Source organism: Ambystoma mexicanum, chromosome 10 (genome assembly GCF_040938575.1).
Source record: "Ambystoma mexicanum isolate Mex_15411 chromosome 10, UKY_AmexF1_1, whole genome shotgun sequence".
Classification (NCBI taxonomy): Eukaryota; Metazoa; Chordata; class Amphibia; order Caudata; family Ambystomatidae; genus Ambystoma; species Ambystoma mexicanum.
This window is the reverse complement of record NC_090932.1, coordinates 309,938,354-309,957,071: the sequence shown is the minus strand read 5'-3', so window position 1 is coordinate 309,957,071 and position 18,718 is coordinate 309,938,354. Positions and strand designations below refer to the sequence as shown.

The 18,718-nt window shown below is 46.0% G+C and overlaps 1 protein-coding gene across 5 annotated transcripts in view; it reads left to right on the top strand.

Moving 5' to 3' along the window:
* The window catches only part of GIGYF2 (GRB10 interacting GYF protein 2), a 2,415,541-nt gene that overhangs the window by 1,137,137 nt on the left and 1,259,686 nt on the right, over positions 1–18,718 (top strand). For all 5 annotated transcript variants that reach the window (XM_069617902.1, XM_069617899.1, XM_069617900.1 and 2 more), the window contains one exon: positions 5,042–5,253. In XM_069617902.1, coding sequence (XP_069474003.1) covers positions 5,042–5,253 — 212 coding nt within the window. The remainder of the gene's footprint in view (positions 1–5,041; positions 5,254–18,718) is intronic.

Below are 18,718 nucleotides of genomic sequence, written 5' to 3'. Positions count from 1 at the left end.
TATTTTTTCCTCTTTTTTAGAACAAGTTCTTTTGACCTAATACTTTGTATTGGGCACAGTGCCCAAAAGTCACAGATGGGTCGCTGAGACCGTGGTCTTTCTTCCTTTGTTCGGGTGAGAGGTGCCCTGAGGTTGCAAGTTTATGGATTTTTAAATTCGGGTGCAACTACAAGATGCAATCGCTGTTGAAAAAAGAAATGCAGATTCCAACAATGCCTCTTCAGGACACTTCTCAGGATGGGGAAAGACTAGTTCCAGCGAGTATCACCGGTTGCAGGCGACGACAGGAATCCTTGCAGACGTGGTCAAAGAAGCAGCTCCAGGACCGGTTCCCTTGATGTTAAAAAGCTGCCAATTCTGGAGAAGGGCACTTGTGGCACATGCTGGTGACCACCAAAGATCTATACTTGAACACGGAACAGCAACGCTTCTGCCCAGGTAGCCCACAAGGGAGCTGGTCCATCCACTGGACGGTCCAGGGACACTTCTCGAGGATTCTGCATCTCAGAGGCTTTAAAAGTCATTGATACTAGATAGTCCCACTATTCCAAGGGCTGAAGCACTGACAAGGGACTTGGGATGTGTATGGGAGGATAGGTCCAAGAGACCCCCCTCCCCTGCAGCCCCCCCTTGTGGAGTCCCTGGCTCGTCGGGGGTCCCCCCTGCCACCAGGGCCCAGGTGGCGGGTGGACCGCTGGCTGAAATATTGACCAAACGTGCTGTATTAAGCTATGCCCTGGAAACCATTTTGTGAAACCAGAATGACATGAGCCCCTGTGCGCTGCAGCACAGCCCCTACCCTTGGAGAGTTCTCACTTGTCCCCGCGGCCGCAGCTCCCTGGCAGATCCGCTGAGAGCCCGTTCCCACGAACAGACAGATATGAGCTAGTGTTAGAAACAAACACTGTAACATTCACCTCCGCAGTGTATCACTGTCCACAGTGTGACCCGGCCAGCAGGGCCGGGGTGGAAAAGAACTGTAAAATGGTCCCCCGACAAAAGTAGAGACCCTAAATACCAATATGCAAACTGCCTGTGATAAAACCCTTTTCTCCACGACCTTTTGATAAAATATGTAAACTCCATGAAGATGGCAGAATGTGTGTCCATGTGGCATTCTGGTTGAAATACCCATATCCCCGTAGCTATGCGCAAATGGTAGAAGTGTCCCGGGTTTTATGTTATATGTTTCTCCGAAAAGAATGTACTCCAAGGCCATATGCCATAACTGAACTAATGCTGCTAGAGTGCAACGGAAAACAAGTGCAATCGCATTGGGAGCTCATGTAAATTGTGTAAGAAAACGCATAGAATGTATTCGAATGTTCAAGCTCATCATGTGTCAATGCCATCAGTTTTATTGGCCAATTGTTCCTGCGCACTCCACCTACCTTAATAGTACCTCGCTCATCGTGTATGCATAGAGTGTAACAAAATGTTGTGGTTGTTAAATACTTAACATATAGTTATCAATAGCAAAATTGGTATAGGTAAACGCATCTGAAATGGCCATGTGACGGTACTAACAATGTAGAAATGTAAGCTTTAAAAAAGGCTCAATGGGTATTGTACATTATATGAATATTCATGCCTTTTTATATAATCTGCAACACACGAGGAGAATACCATTGTGGGCATATCCAAGGCCATTCCCCCTCCTTCCCCATTGAAGCCTGCCAGAAGAAAGGCAGAGGCCTGGGCTGCTCAGCCTCACCTCCCCCAATTCGGCTGGAGCCGTTTCAAGCATTCACGTCCCCCGCAGCTCACATGGCCACGGCCTGCCACCTGAATTATTTACAACCCCGCAGTAAACCCCGGCCATAAACGCAGGCCAGAGGTGCCCTGTCTTGGACTCCCCGACCCACCAGTTCACCCCAGGTTAATGGTCCCTGTAAAATTAGGACACCCAATATTATAGCAACACTGTAGGAACACATTCATAATGACTTCTAAAGAGACTTGAAAACTTGGACAGCTCACCCCTTGCCCTGAGACCCAACCTCGTGACCTATGATACCCGGCCAACAGGATGATGGTAACCATGTATTGGTGTATTACCAAAGGACCCCACTCTAGGTGCATTCCTCCTGTGTTGCATTAACCTGTAGAATAACCTATTGTAGGACTTACAGGGAAAGATAATATTGCAGTATTGAATGAATGGGGTGTGCGTGGTCCTTAGGGCAGAAAGGCAAGGAAGACGTTCATCAATGACAGTGGCCACGCCTGGCACAACAGCACCGCCCGGATGAGCCCAGCTCACATGCCCGGCCCACGTTGGCAACCAGTGACGTCCACCAACCACGGCGCACCACGTCACAGCTGTACCTATAGTTAGTCGTCGCCACCCAATCCCCACGAAACATGTGCCCCCTATAGTGTGTAGGTTCTTATGACGCGTTTTTTAAATATATACGCCTGTCTTTGCTAGTGTCAGACAGAGCGCTCTCGGAGTTTGCAGAGTCCTTTGCATGCCCTATTTTGACTTATATAAACTCCCATGAAGCTCACCCGCACTTGGTTTTAGCCTTATTCCCATCTTGGGAGAGTCCATTACTGCCTCTCATTGCGGGGAGGATCGTGCTATCTGGGGACGCTCGCCTTCAGATATCAGGGAGAGGTGCCGAGCTTCATCGGATGTGACACTAAAGGGTATTCTGGTCCACGGGAGAAGTAGTCTGTGGGTCTTCAACGGGCTGCTCTTCTACGAGGGATTCTTGGCTTCAACGTAGATCTGAAGAGTGACTGCAGGAGTTGTCCTCCTATCCAAAAGACCAAGCTGAAAGCAAATCCAAGCCCACAAATGGTAAGGAACTGCTCTGCCAAACTGCCTGTCTGTGTCCAATCCTGGACAACTACTGGTTTCACATCTGCCTTAGTAACAGACTTTCTGAGACTGGTGATGTGAACTGGGACTACAAAGTCCCAGTCCTCTTCCTGAGCCACACACTCCCAAAGGCTCACTAGCATTTGAAAGCAGCAGCTTTCCCGAGTAAGTGCATGACCATCTAAGGGATTTCCTGACCTGGGAAGCCAGGAAGAATGCCAAATAATAATCTGTCCAAAGAACAAGCGAATATCTTGTGGCCCATCAATTTTAGGGCACAGTGTAATGTAAACATTTGCTGCCACCAGCTTGTCTTTAGGCACATATAAAAGTAGCCAAAAATCCCATTTGTCAAAGGTTCGGATAATAAAAACTATCTTCATTGCACTTCACTATATGGTGCTGTGTGCAATGTAAAAAGACAAGAACTGAAAAAAGAAAAACATGTTTCGCTGTACCGATATTCAGACGAACTGATCAGTTTCCCCACAAGAAATTAGCAAAAGGCAAGAGAAGCTAAGCTGAAGACTTTATTTAATTCCCTTCAACATGTCAAGACAGGATCTTTATAAATGTGCTAAAAGAATGGGGTTCATTCAGAATCAAAAGAAAAAGGTCCAGAAGTCCAGCAAAAAGTGCTGAGGTTCTCACTAGGAGAGGGGATGAAGCATAAAAATGATCTACTAAACAGGTTCCATAGAAAACTATAGAGGGAAGTTGCAAAAAGAAATCTTTCCTAACAACCAATAGTGACCCCCTGCTTGAGGATCCTGCCCTTGGAAGCCTTTTGAAGTGTTCCTTGAAAACTCCGGTGGGTTGACCATCTTCTTCATGGGCTAACTCGCTGCATTGGTAGTCGTGTTGAGTTGAGCATTGGGACTCTGCAAATCCTCTACTTGTCAAAGTTGCAGCTCTACCACACGAAAAGGGCGTAGGGTACCTTGCAAGACCAGTTTCTTAGTTTCCCTCACAAGGGTTTACTTCTGCCATTTCTCAGAGTAGCCATCACTGTCACTGCCTGTATGTGCCCTGAGGAGGTCTTCTCAGATCATCGCCACAGTAGTGGTCCTTTCTTCAGCCTAGCAGAGGTGTTCTTCTATCCAGTATCCTTAACTGATCCCTCGGAGCATAGAACCACTGACTTGCAGACCCAAAACCTGAAGCTGAAAGTGACCTCTAAACCCAAACCATTAGGCTTCCTTCAAGCGAAAAAAGGCATGGGATAAGGTTGCCCATCAAATTCAGTATCTTCTACGGTGGTCCACGAGTGATTCGTACTACAGGAGGGTGAGTAAGCATACCTATTCCTACTCCACTACCTCAATAGGATTTAACAGGTATAAAGTACTTGACCTACTTCTCCCTTTCCTGACTGATCAGTGGAATTATGGACAAGGAATCCACACCTGGGCTTCCCCTATGGTGTTTGAGTTGGAAGAGTATCTGCTAATAACATTTCTTCAATAGTTATCAACTTTGAGACGCATACAAACTGCCTGTTGCTCAGACGCTTCGGAAGACTACTAGCCTTCTGAAGAGTCGCTTTGTAACCTGTGGCTGTAGGGCATTAGGCCCCCTCGTTTCTAGCTGTAGAAGGAGTTTTTAAGATGTTATTAAATTATATTCTAAGGCTGTGCTGATGTTTCTAACTCCTTTATTTTCACATATTAGTTCTCAAAATGATGGTTACTTACCTGGTTGTTTTTATTTACTTGCTTTACTATTCTACAGTTTTCTGAAACTAATCTGTATTCTAAAAGTGAAGGGTTGGTGCTCTTAGTGGAGCACACCAAAGTGAACATGTTTACAGTCGCAGTGGATGTTTTAGTGAGTTACCTACCTGTGGTTTTTCATTGATAAGTTTCTCAAACGCGTAAATTAATTATTTTTTTGCATTCTGCCTAACTTGTGCTATTAAGAGCTCTCTGTGCGTGCTTAACTGAACCCTTCACCACTCGCCCACTTCCTAAGTACGAGCCTTGCTGCTCAGTCATACTACACAGTTAGAGCTTGGCTTGACATTAATGCCTTTGTCTGTTCACCAGAGTTGGGTAGCCGCTTAGCTGTACATAGGGCTCATTATGAAAATCCATCTTAAAAACATGCACAATTTTTAGTCCCTAATCACAATTCTTTATTCTGCAAAAATGAGATTCACATGACAACTTGTGCACTTATTTCTCTTTTTATGGCATTGTTTTTTTTTCCTTGTAGAAATCCTTCATGCTCCGGGTTGGCGCGAGGCTGTTGAACGCAGGCGAAGGTTTGAGTTTGACTTCAGAGAACGGGATGATGAGCGTGGGTACCGGCGGCTTAAACCGGGCAGCACAGATGATGATAAAGACATCCTTCCAGAATGGTGCTTGGAAGATGCAGAGGAGGAAACGGGGACATTTGATTCCTCTGGAGCCTTCCTTCCCTCAAAGGTGTGCCACATTCTTTCTTCTATCTGGTTAATAGTTTTCCTAGCCTAGTCACTAGCCACACAGACCTTACTTCTACATTCCTTTGCACATATTTACTACGCATGCCTTCATCCCACCAAAATGTTTATCCTATGATCTTCTAAGCACTTCGCTAAGCAATCCTCTTTTCTTCATTCAATACAACCCCCCCCCCTCCTCCCCTCTCACCATGCACACTACAAACACTGTCCTTTGCCAAGTAATTAACACTCACTAATGTATAGAATTATCGCCCAACGACCACTTGGCAGTGATGAGAGAGCTTGTTCTTTATTGGACGTGGCACCATTTTTTGTTTGTCTGGTCGAAACTCTATGGGGTTACATAATGTCAGTTCTTCTAGATCCCTTGCACAAATAGCAGGCTAGGTCCCACCTTCCGATCCCAGCTCGACGGCCTTGTCCTCGAGTTTTTGACTTCTTCAAATTCAACGTTCACAATGGAGCAAAACGGGTGAGGGTCCCTATTTGGTCGCCATTTTTTCTGTTAGGCCCTGAAGACCCTTGTGCATGGAAACAAGGCACAATCACCATACACGAACTGATACGACAGCCACGTGTTTCAATTCCCAAAAGCTAGGGTTTATTGCAAAGCAAATATTCTCAGTCGGCCGACTGGATCTCACGTCTCGCAATGTGTGTCACCCAGACCTCGTGAGACGCAAGAGGGCGAGCATTCTACAACAGTATCATGTACACAAAAAGACAATCGTACAATCTGTATGTGACACATCATAAACCGCCCATAATGTATCTTCTTGAGCTAGGCCTTGGTAATTGACAATTATGACACGATATTTCTTAATCTATATTACTTGATTTAGTAACAGTTGCAATTTTGCAGTGAGCAGACATATTTCTTGGTTTTGGAGAACATAAAGCACTTTTTAGCAAGCAAACTGTGTTCGTAGGAGAGACACATTCCTAAGCATACTATCGTCTCGTTTCTATTCGTGAACTAGGGGTCAGCTTGATCTAAAACGGGCCCAAAGGGGGCCGCTAGAAAAGCATAATTCATGCCTTTAACGGCTTGTTTCTGCAGTTCCAGTGAGACCGGCTGGCACCTATCGTGGTGATTAAATGCCCCTCTGCTCGCCTTCAAGGACTTGTGAGGGAGAAAACAATGCATTTCTGTACTGCTTGGCATCTGTCTGGGCTGCTCTCTCAACATGTAACTTGTGGCCTTGCTTCCAGTTAGAGCAGAACGAAATAAAATAATTTTGCAAAGCGTTTGAACAGAAAGGCAAGGAAAGCAAATGGCGGATTTGGAGACAAAATGGACGCTCTATGGTTATGCTGACGATTCTATATTGGCGAGGCAGGGCATATGATGCAATTGGTGTTCGGCCAACATACTATACCATCTATGCTGTGGTAGGTTAGTTTTCTGAACTAACAATAGTCCAATACCCAACCCTGATCCTCACAAAGGTGGTTAATGAAAAAATATATTTCACTAAAACAGACACTGAGCAACAAGAATAAAATGTAGGATTATATTCAAAGTTGAACAATTAAAAGGTGTGTGTTAGAGCAGAACAGAATAATCAGTCTGTTAAATAGGCAGAAGCCCGACAGCCATCGGGGCGATTCGATCCAAGGAAAGTCAAGTGAAGAGAGACACTTGCGGCATTATTTCAAAGCTTCCACGCTTGCAAGATTCCAAGCTATAGGGACCAGAGGGGGAAACAATGGACCGTGATGAGACTCCCCTGAACCTCGAGTCACGAGGCAAGCTGTTAAGACAATGGAGTAAGCCACAGGCAATATATTTTCAGCTGGGCTGCTGCAGGCTATGGGGATCTCCACGAGTCAGAAAAGCCACACACCTGCACGCACTCCCGCTTTAGTTAATCATAGGAGAAATATTCACTACGGCCCCATGCTTATTCCTTCAGTGCCTCCAATTGTTGCTCGGAGTGCACCCTTATGTAGGACGGCCAAGAGCCACCAGGCTCACCTGCGCGGACTGCAGTGACTGCAATACAACTCGCCTTCAACTCTGCTATGCTTCGCTCAAGGCTGAGCTTTTATGTAAAGGTCTCCTCCTCCAGCAGGGTAATGGAAAAAACACTCCTGACTGTTGACTGCAGTAAAACTCACTGCCAAGAATTATGAAGAGGATGTCGTGCTTTGCCTTCATGGATAACCACCCTGAAGAATTTACATCCCTTAGAGACGCCTCTCAGACAGTGACTGATAAACATCAACCCCCTGCCAAAAAACACATCTTGACACCCCACACCACTTCTGCCCAAGGCCTACCAGTCCCCTTCTATCAAGACCCCTCTCAGGACATCTATGCTATTGATCCCTCAGGGTCACAGGACCGGCTCTCAAGGAGACCAGGGAGATCAATACAGCCATGATCAGTACTATGATGACGACGATTACATTTGTCATCCCGTCGCCTGACCACCAAGATCATCCTGTGGTAGACTCCCCAGTTGATAGTCAGCTGCAATACAACAAGCTTCTGTTAAATGCTGCCCAACATTTCAATATGGACTCCCAGGAGGCCCAATGGGACAAGGGCTTTGTGGAGGACATTCTTGGTGGCAAGAGATCTGCCACTCAGTTCATTGTACTGTTGGAATCCATCCAAAGGCGTATACAGCCTTTCTTTCTTATGCCCAACCTCACGAGGGCGGGTAACCCTCGTTTTGAGAAAATATTTAGGCAAATGCCTACAGACTACCTGTACATTAGAGGCCAGCTCAAACCTGACTCACTTTTCACCACTACTAGCAAGCGAGCAGGGACTCCCCTGGCATCGGCTGAAGCCCCGCCAGATAAAGACTGTAAGATCTACACTTTCGGGAGAAAATTAACATCCTCGGCGGCCTATCAAGCAAGAATTGCGGATAACACTACCCTCCTAGCTAGTTATGGCTGTCACAAGTGGGATGAGTTGCAACGCCAAGTTGATGCTGTTCCAGAACCCTTAAAGTCTCAGCTACTGAGCATCATCTCAGAAGGCAAGCATTTATCTAACTGCAGTCTTCAAAACAACCTTGACGCAGCAGACAATGCGGGTCGCCTCATCGCAGAGGGCACACTTATTAAGTGCCACACCTATCTTGGACAATCTGGCTTTAAATTTGAAACACAGGCCACCTTGCTTAACATGCCGGTGGAACCTAATGCCCTCTTTTCCAAGGCTGTCGAAGATGCCCTCAAAAGTGCAAAGGAAGAGTATGATGCTCTTAAGTCCCTCGGCCAATTGACCAACAAGCCCTATGTCCAATGGGGTTCCTCAAACTCTAGCAACACTCTTCCGGATACAATCAGGGTGGCTAGTCCTCGTCATGGGGCCTCCTCACAAGGACACTCTTCTTCTTCTAATTTTCAAAGAGGCCATAAAAGATCCAGAGGAAGGGGCAGAACCTCTCTTGGAAGAGGCTCCACCCCTCCCAAGCAATGACACACTGCTAAAAGTCCCGTCCCATGCCACTCCAGTAGGTTGCATCTCACATTTCACCCACACATGGGAGGGGATTACGTCGGACAAGCGGGTGTTGTCTACCGTAGCAAGCGGGTATTGCATAGAACTTTTGCAAAAACCACCAAACCGCCCGCCAAGACACAGAAGAATGATGCCAGAAGAAAGGTGCATACTACTGGAGGAAGTAAAGACTCTGCTGGAAAAGGACGCTGTAGAGCTTGTCCCAGCAAATCCGGTAAACAAGGGTATTTATTTGTTAGGGACAATACTCAGAAATGTGCTAATTCCTCTCTACCTTAGAGACCTCCAGCAACTTTGCTGGATTTTAAGGATTTGAATTTATAACCTGGAGAGAGTGACATCCTTTTTTTCCCACTCTCTCATGTATTTTAAATGTGATTTTGAACTGTGTTTCTTTTGGTTGTGAAGTCTGACAAACTCCATAGGCGGCATCTTTCACATTGCGTCACATAGCACCTTCAGTGCAGTGACAAAGGGTAGTCGTCTAGATTTCCCAAAGGTTTAAATACCTTCTCTTGGATTAACTACCGTTTCCAAGAGCAGTGAAGTGAAATTGACTTTACTTGCACTTATAACTTCCTAGTCCCAGCTCACACTATCCTACAATAGGGTGCTGGAGTGGTTACTTAGTATCCCTTTTTTCTAGCTTCTCATCTAACTTTTTTATGTTACCCTTTCCTCGATGAATGGCTGGTGGCAGTGGTTTATTTTAACTGCAGTGGTGTGCATTTATCGCGGGCTCCGTTCGCAGCTGCAGTAAGGGTGGCATTTTTGTCAAAATGGCCCTGGTCGTCTTTTTTCGCCATTTCTTTGTGGAAAAGTCCTTGAGATTTACTCTGCGCACCAAACTAGGTTTGGTCCCTTTGTTCGTTTTCTTTGGTGGGATTCCCGAGTGAAGCCTGCCTCTGGCTCCTGGATGTCTGGCGGGGGCATGAAGCAAGGGGTGATTGGCCGACTGGCTGCCCGGCAAGGACAGCCACCCTGCTGGGTGACTGACAGCTGGGCTGGAATGAATGGGAGAAACCTGCATAAAAGTTGAGGCTTTTTGGCTTGGAAGGCAGAGTTTTAGGCAGAATTATATGCACTACCCTTTGGGAACACTACACACAATTAAGACTACAAGTTACAGTACAATTTCACCTTGGGTACAAGCCTGTACTACACAGTTATAGTGGTAGAAGTAGAGGAGCAGCCAGACTTATCTCAAGAGTAAGTGATCAGTACAAATAGTTACACAAAGGACAGCAATTACTATGGTTAAGGCAAACACTGACTCAAGGTTTCTAAGTAAAAGAATATATATTTATTTGCTCAATAGTTGTATAACATTTCACTATTATAAGCAAGTTAAAAATCACAATCATAAATACACCACACCACTTCCCTTAAATTCCAGACAAGTTAAGCTCACAAAATGAAGTGGGAGCAAAATTGCACTCCAGCAATTTAAAAGGGAGGGAAAGACAAAGTTATAGAAATTAGGCAAAACCAACAGGTAAGTAATCGGGGCAATGGAGTAGGAGAAGACTACAATGTTAAAATCAGATAGAAAAGGCTTATGGCCAAAGTCAATGGTTCAAATGTCTTTTGCTCAAGATAATATGGTTCAATGTAGTTTGCGGTAAAGTTTGTGGCACAGATTCCAGACGAGGCTGGTTGGTAGAAAAGTTAGTTCAAAGAAGAGAAGGACAAGCCCTCTGATTGGAGAAAGATTTCAAACACTTTCACTGCGGTTGAATGAAACAGGCAACTGGATTTGCACAGTTTCTTAAAACTGAGAGGGAGCTGTAGCTGAGGCAGACATTCCTGGTGGTTCCTGCAGGTGCACGGTTCCTGAAGCGACTGTCGGACTGACACGAAGTAGGAAGGCTGGAGGGTCCTGCGCCACCCAGGGGAGAAGCCAGCAGCAGAGCAAAACAACAAATAAAAGGTGCGCTCCTTAAAACCCAAGCAGGGTCTGACCTTCCTGGCTATCCGGCCCACTGTAGCTCTGTACAGTGAATTCGACCAGAGGAGGGGTCCTGGCTTGTAGTTTAGGCGAACCGGTTGGTCCCACCAGCTCAAGCGAAGATGTTTTCTGGAGGATCTTCTCTGTCGTTGGATTCGGAGATTCGGACCTGCAGCAGAGCTTCACCGGGCGGTTCAGTCATGGTAGGGGTCGTCTTCTTCCAGTTCCTCGTTGGTTCTTTCGTTCCAGTGGCAACTATGCTCTTCCAGTCCCAGAGACCTGCTTTCTATGCAGTTTTCCCCCATTCATACAGCCTGGCTGTCAATCCCACAGTAGGGTGGCTGGCCTGGCAAGGCCAGTCCCCTTAGCCAATCAGACAAGAGTGCGACTTGGGTTACTAAGGCAACACATTGCAGGGATCCGAAGATCCCTCCCTCACATCCTGCATGCCTAGAGTATCAGGTGCCTTAAAGAGGGCTTCTGTGCAGAAGCCTGCGAAAAGGCAGCGAACAAAGGAATCATCTCCGGTTTGGCGCGCAGAGAAAAACACGAGAAAGACTTTAACATAAAGAAATGGCGAATAAACACAGCTGGAACCAAAATAAAATGTATTTGGTCAAGCGGGTTTATGTTCGAGGCCAATATAATAGCCTAAAACAATACCACGTTTATATAATATAATCGCGGTAGAAAAGTTAGGGTAAATGGCACTGCCACCAGCCAAGTCTAAAAGTTAAGGGAGCGAAACAAGGCTCCAATAGGCACAGACAAAAAGAGATAAGAATTAACCCTTTTCAGTACTGCATGTGAGATGGAGTGTACTGGGTCTGCAGTTTAAAGTGACTATATAAAGGGTAATGGCAACTTTACCTGTTTCTGGGGGACAGTAGTCAGCCCCAGAAAAATTGAGTCATTGGGAAGTCTCAAAGACAACCCTGTGTCACTGCACTGAAGGTGCTGTGTAACACACACAAAAAAGTGGTGCTCTGGAGCAGGTGAGGCTCCAGTGTCCAAGATCACACAAAGAGTGAAAACGCACACAGCAAATCACATGTAAGAGTGGGGGGGGGAAAGGCTCACACTCTTACCAGGTGGAAAAAATAAACCCTAGAAATCCAGCAAAGCTGCTGGGGGACTCTTTAGGTAAGGGAAATCGGCCATTTATGAGAATTCTCCCTAACAGTCGACCACTGGACGAAGGAATCCAAAGAAGAACTAGAAGACGCCTGCTGCAACTCCTGGAATGTTGGTTTGGCCGGTGAATCCCTGCTGCTGTGCTGAAACACCAAATTCGTATCGACAGAGAAACCCCTTCAAGGGCGACTTCTCCGTTTTGAGTGGGTGGGTCCAATCCACTCCAAAGTAAGCCCCCTGGACATCCTATCGGAGCTGTTTGAAATTCCACTGCAGTTGCTGCTGGAAGCGAATAGCAAGGGAGAGGAACACCAGATTGTGTGTTGGTTTTATGGTGGCCAAGGGTTCCAGGAAGATCCTCCGGACTCCCAGGGAGCAGGACTGACCGAGCCTGAGCCACCTCAACAGAGTGCTGGACCTGAGATGCAAGGAAAGCCCATCTCGACAGCCAGGAACTGCAGTGTTGCTATTTGCGGTAGACGCAAAGAGCTGAAACACCGAAGTGCCACTTGTTTGAAGATTGCTTGTTGCGGCCAGTGACCGTCGCATTGCAGGAGTCCCCAGATGTCCTCCCTCTTGTCCCCAAGACTGAGGCCCAGGAACACCAGGATCTGCAGAGCTGCACAGGAGTGAATTCATCTGCTGCCGTTTTTTTTCAACCTAAAGGTACTGTACAGTCTAAGAGAACTTACCTCTTGTTGTGTAACTGCACTTGTTCTTTGTTGGTGAGACCTGTTGTGGTGGCCCTGCTTTGAATTCTTCTTTTATACACACATTTCTAAAACATTGATTAAGACTTACATACCTGCAAGAAGTGCTTCAGTTCACCTAGACTTTTGCCCAATTAACTTTGGCCTAGCTGGGCTCCATGAATGACTCTTCTGCCCTCTGACATTGTGTTTTGTCCTCCTTCCAGGAAGGGGTTAACTAACTTTGCATTGGGGGTTACCAAAAGTACTTACCTGTTTCTGAATATTTGTGTGATCTCTTGTTCTGTTCTAATAACCCTTTTCTTTGCCAAAAAGTCTGATGCTAAATGTAAACAGTGGTATATTAATGTCCACAGTGTCCTAGTTACTACTAAAGTCACCTGTGTAGGAAGTGTCGGAGTGCCATCCCAAAAGGGTACTTACTGGTTTAGAAATATTGAGAGTGTGGATTTTGGAGTGAATGTGTGTTACTATTCTGTTGCCCCCTTCTGAATAAGGCTTACTCTGACTGTTAGGATATGATATGGCATTTGTAACGTGCCTATACACAAGTGTTTCAAGGTGCGACGAGGCGGGGGGGCGGGGGCAACAAGGGGAGACAGACAACAATCCTACTAGGCCAGGTGTCATTCAGATTGCGCAAGTGCAAGGGTAGGGGGGAAGGGAAAGTGCAAAAGGGTGGTGGAGAGGGGAGAGTGCAATACAGGGTTAAGAGCATACAGGATAAATAACAAGGGCCAGATAGTGGCAAGTGCGAGGTAAGTGCTGAAAAGGGGGGCTGTAGGGATACAGACAGTCCCGCAGTGCAGGGGAGAGTGGCTGGTCCAAGGACCGAGAGCGGTGAGTGGCCCAGTTGCAGATTCAGTGCAGTTTCAGTAAGTTTAGCAGGGGAGAGGGGGAGAGAAGGCGGAGGCAAAGAGGAAGGTTTTGAGGTGCTTCCGGAACCGGAGATGGTTCTCCTCGAGTTTCAGGGAGGCAGGAAGGCTGTTCCAGAGGGAGGCCCCTGCAGCGGAGAGAGATCTGCCCCCAACTCGTTGTTTGGAGAAGCGGCTGACCCTGAGGGAGTTGGAGGCGGATGAGCGAAGAGCTCGAGAAGGAAGATATTTAGGAAGAGAGAGTTGAAGGTATTTTGGCCCAAGGCCCCAGAAGGCCTTGTGGACAATGCAGAGGGTTTTGAACTTGATCCTCAGTCACTGGGAGCCAGTGTTAAATAAATTAATAATTGTTTAATCGAGAAACCTTGTGTGTAAGTTTATTTGAATACTAATAACTCCCCTACAGCTCGCATTGAACCCTCTTGAGATAAGCCCGGCTGCTCAACATTCTACCAATCTGTGTAGTACAGACTTATACCAAAGGTTGGGTTCGTATTGCCAGGAGGTCAGGGTTGTTGTAGTGCACCCAAAGGGTAATGCATACAATCTTGCCTAACATTATTCAACGTACTTCCTTGTGCCAAAGAAAGAACTGTCCATGCACCCAGTACTTGATCTGCGTCCTGCGAAAAAATGTGAAACCTCAAAAATTTTGCATGACCAAACTTCAAGGGGAAATCCCTGTCTTAAAAAGGGGGATTACATGTCAATATAGGAAATTAAAGATGCATACTTTTATATTTCCATGTTCCCAGCGCACAGAAAGTAACTGTGATTCGAAATAGCAGGAGTTCACTACCAGTTCAAGGTGCTTGCAGTAGTAGCAGCACACCTCTGCACAGGGTCAATCCCTCTATACCCTTATCTGGACGACTGGCTAATAAGCGGGGAGTCTCCTCAAATTTACAGACAAAGCATCCAAAGTACGATGGACCTTCTTTTTCAGTTGGGTTGCTCCATCAATGAGAAAGTCAATTCTAGTTCCCAGTCAAGTAAAACAATTTCTGGGAGCCATCTTAAAGACAGAAGAGGAGCTAGCTTTCCAGTCAAACGAGAGAGTTCAAAACATGCTGTTGCAAGTACCTCATTACAAGTCCAGTCGCCAGATAATAGTACGCGAAGCAATGCGCTTCCTCAGGATGATTGCATCCCGCTTACGCTTGGTTCCACATGCGCAAATCCACACAATGCAGGAGTGGTTAGCGTAACAATGGTCTCAGGCAAGCGTTCAGTGGGACGATCTAGTGGTTGTTTGAGTAACCCTAGTACAGGCTCTTCGCTGGTGGTCCAGGAACAACCTGCTTACAAGGAAAACCCTTTCGCATTCCACCATCACAAGCGATCCAAACTACAGACGCCTCTCTCGCTGCAACGGGAGCTCACTTCCTCCATCACACAGCCCACAGCCAGTGGGGACACAACACAGCCCAAAGACGCATCAACCTCTTGGAATTTCTAGCAGTTCTCAAGGCTCTACAAGCCTTTCAGCAACCTTTTACGGGGCAAACAATGCAAGTCCTCGCGGACAGCACCATTGCCATGTTATGCATAAAAAAGCAGGGAGGCACACACTCTCCAAGTCTGTCCAAACTATCCCAGAAAATATCGAAGTGGGCACTCAGCGGAACATATTCCTAACCTCTCAACACGTTCCAGGGGAACACAATTCTCTGGCAGACTACCAGAAGAACATGAGTGGCAATCAACAGAGTAATTCTTTTCGCCTCAAGCCTAAACGCAGAAAGCACAGACTTTGCATACAGGTTTCCCCAACCAGGGGCCATGAAGAATGCCCTGTGGATAAACTTGTTAGGGAAATTTCTTAAGCTTTTCCACCAGCGCCACTCCTGAGCAGAATAGTGCACAAGATGCACCAGGAAAAAGCTACTGTAATCCTGTTTTCTCCTATGTGGGTAAGACATCCTTGGTTTCCACATCTGCTCAAATCGACTATGTGCGAACCAATCAAACTCCTGTGCCCCTACACCATGCTATCCCAGCACAGGGGGACAACGCTCCATCCCTATCCTCGGTCTATGAACTTGGCAGCCTGTCTCCTGAAGTCATAGTTTGGACACTTCAAATTACCTCAAAAGTGTATGGATATCCTCAAGGAGGCATGCAAACCTAACACCAGGCACTGCTACTTCAACAAATGGAAAAATGTGTTATATGGTGCCGATCAAAAGATGTAAACCCTATTGAATGTACCTGTTAGGCAAAGTTTGTATGCGGGTAGAACACTACAAACAACTCTGACCACAGGTATAGGAAACCCAACCTTTGGTATGAGCTTGTACTACACAGTTTTGGTAGCTTGTTGAGCAGCCAGGCTTATATCAAGAGGGGTCAATGCCTTGCATTTTTCGCTTTGGACGACTTCAGCAATGATGTTGTGAATAGGCAGTGTGTCGGCTACTAGGATTTTTCTGCATTGCACTGTGTTCGACCAATGCTGCTAAAGATACGAGGCCCAGTTTGCGTTTAATTGCTGCCATGGATGTTGACTTTGGTACTCCCAAAACGGCTTTCCACACGTAGCCTTCCAGTTTGTTCCATATAGACATGGGCATGTTTAACGTTGCGTCCATTCCGTAGATGAGCAACGGTACAACTTTCGCTTTATAGAATTGGATGGATGGCAGGAGCGAAAATCTGCCGAATTTGTTGTCGACGGATCTGGTTTGTGCTGTTAGCTGCTTTGCCTTTTCCCAAAGCATATCCTGCATTGTGCTTTCTCGAGCTGAACCATCAATTATCACTCCTAGATATTTGAAGTGGGTTACAACTTCGATTTTCGTTTTTATCAAGGAACCAATTTTGGGTCTTATTTACCATCTTCTTTGATTTGTCCAGGACCAGAATTTTCATTTTCGTTTTGTTGATTTCAAGATTGTTATCGTCATTATATTTAGACAGATTAGTTAATTCCGTTGTAGACCAATTTGGGTTTGGTCTATTAGGATCACGCCATCTGCATATAGAAGTCTTGAGAAAGGTGTATTTCCTGTTTTGGGAGGGAATGCCCTTATTTATGATTCCGAGTGTTGGTAGTCTCATAGAAAGGTGATGAAAAGAGCCGGGGATAAGGTGCAGCCCTGTTTGACTCCTTGATTGACGGATATTTCCTCTGACAGTGTCCCTTGTCTGTTCAATTTGACCCTCGTCTTCATTTTAGCATGGAGTGCGATTATTGGCTTCAAGATGGATTTTGAACATTCCCAATCTTCCAGTTTAGACCATAGTTTTTCATGGTCAATTTTGTCAAAGGCTTTTGATAAGCCCACAAAAGCGAGGTACACTTTTGGTGCTCCTGCCTTGACTTTTAACTTCAAGATGTTTAACAGCAAGATGTTGACCGCAATGCTGCCTTTTTTCTGAAAGCCCATTTGAAAGTTGTCCATGCAGGGTGCGTTTCTGGCCCATGTCCTAAATGGTTCCAGTAGGCGTGTTGCGTAGATTTTTCCAATAATGTCTAGGAGAGGTATTGGTCTATAGCTCCCCGAATCTTCTCTAATCCCTTTTTTGTAGATCGGGACAATTATGGACTTCAATTATGGACTTTGACTGACTGTCTCCCAGGGCATGTAAAGTCACCATTGACTTTACTAGTCTTAAATTGTGAACATAACCAGTACAAAACATCATATTGTGGAAGTACTGGAAGGGGTTAATTATATTGCCCCTGGGTCTGTTTTCGAGGGGGCACTGTGCAGTCCCCCCTTGTCGAGTTTCTGGCTGGTGGCAGTGGTTACCACGCGAAATATTCCACCAGAATATTCTCTATGGGATTTTCCCATTGATTTTAAACGCACCACTTTTTGGTGCAATGTTAAAGATACCGCTGGTTTATTTATTTAATATTAAATCAACGGTTGGGTCTTTTTGCCAGAACTCTTTTCTAAAATTGCGTTTGTGTCCGTCTCTGTAACTCTAACCAAGGTCGAGTCCTTTGTTCCACTTTTTGGCGGGCTTCTCCACAGAAGCCTTCCAAATGGTGCCACTCTGTCTGGGTTCCACAGGATGTGTGGGGAGGGGATTTGGCACCCTGGACTGCGTTGCCTTAGCAACTCAAGTCGCACTCTGTTCTGATTGGGCCAGTGGTGAGCCGCCCGGCTCACCACTTAGCATGTTTGAGTGACAGCTAGGCTGTTGAATGTTTTTTTTTTTTTTTTGTTGCATAAAAGCAGGGCCTTTGGGACTGGATCTTCAGAAGTCGCCACAGGACCTAAGAATCCAAAGAGGGAAGAAGCTGAGCCATCTGCAAAGACGACACCACCGCTGGAGCCCTGCTGCAACGAACTGGCCACTTTCTCAACGACAAGAGAAGATCTTTTGCTGGGCGAGTCTTGTTCCTCTGAGCTGGTGGGACCAAGCAGTTCACTCTTTTCACCTTCCAAAGACGTCTCTTGGTCGAATCGCCCGTGCCACGCACCCCGGCGGCCGCATAGCCAAGTTTCACCACTTTGACCACGAATCAAAGGAACACACCTTTTATCGACAAACTCTGCGGCTGGTTTCATTCCTGTGCAGTGCAACGACTCCACGTTTCCTCCTCGACGAGATCCTCTCTTCCCCTGGTCGAAACAACGAACGGCAACCACTGCCAGGAACAACTGCCACTGCTGGTGCTTCCTCTCTCTTTAAGGTACTGTGTCCTGCCTGGCCTCCCTTTCTTCGGTTTGCCCAAGGTGACCCTTAAATCCTTGGCTTTCCAACTGGGTTGGCCCCAGACCTCCTAACTTTATCTTCTTGAATCACCCCAACCTCTTTTTGAACATTCTGCAAAGACTTTTAGTGTATTTTAAACCGTGTGATTGTGGGCACATTTCACTTTGCTCCATTTAAAGTGGGCCTGGCCTATGAACTTTGGCTCTACATAATTTACTGCCTTTATTTCCTTGCTGAGAACTCCTAAAAGTGTCGGGACCCGTTTTATTTCTATGCTCTGCCTTTTTCTCTCCCTTTAACTGAACTATTGGAGTGCCATCAGGTTAGGCGCTCACATCTGTTTAACAAATCGTGGTGTTTGAACTCTGACTTGTCTAATAGTTATCAAGGGAGGTGTGTATACTTTACCTGACTGCGTTTTAACTTGCTTTTGATTTAGAGTGCTAGTATATTGCTTAAAGTGTGTTTTAAATAAATGATTATATACTTTTTATACAAAGCTCTGGTCAGTTTTTGTTTGCTCTACTGTGTTTTTAGCCCTATTTTGTATACTCTATATACTGCCTTAATCTTCTTGAGAGAAGTCTGATTGCTCAGCCACAGCTACCAGGTAAATCTGGGTG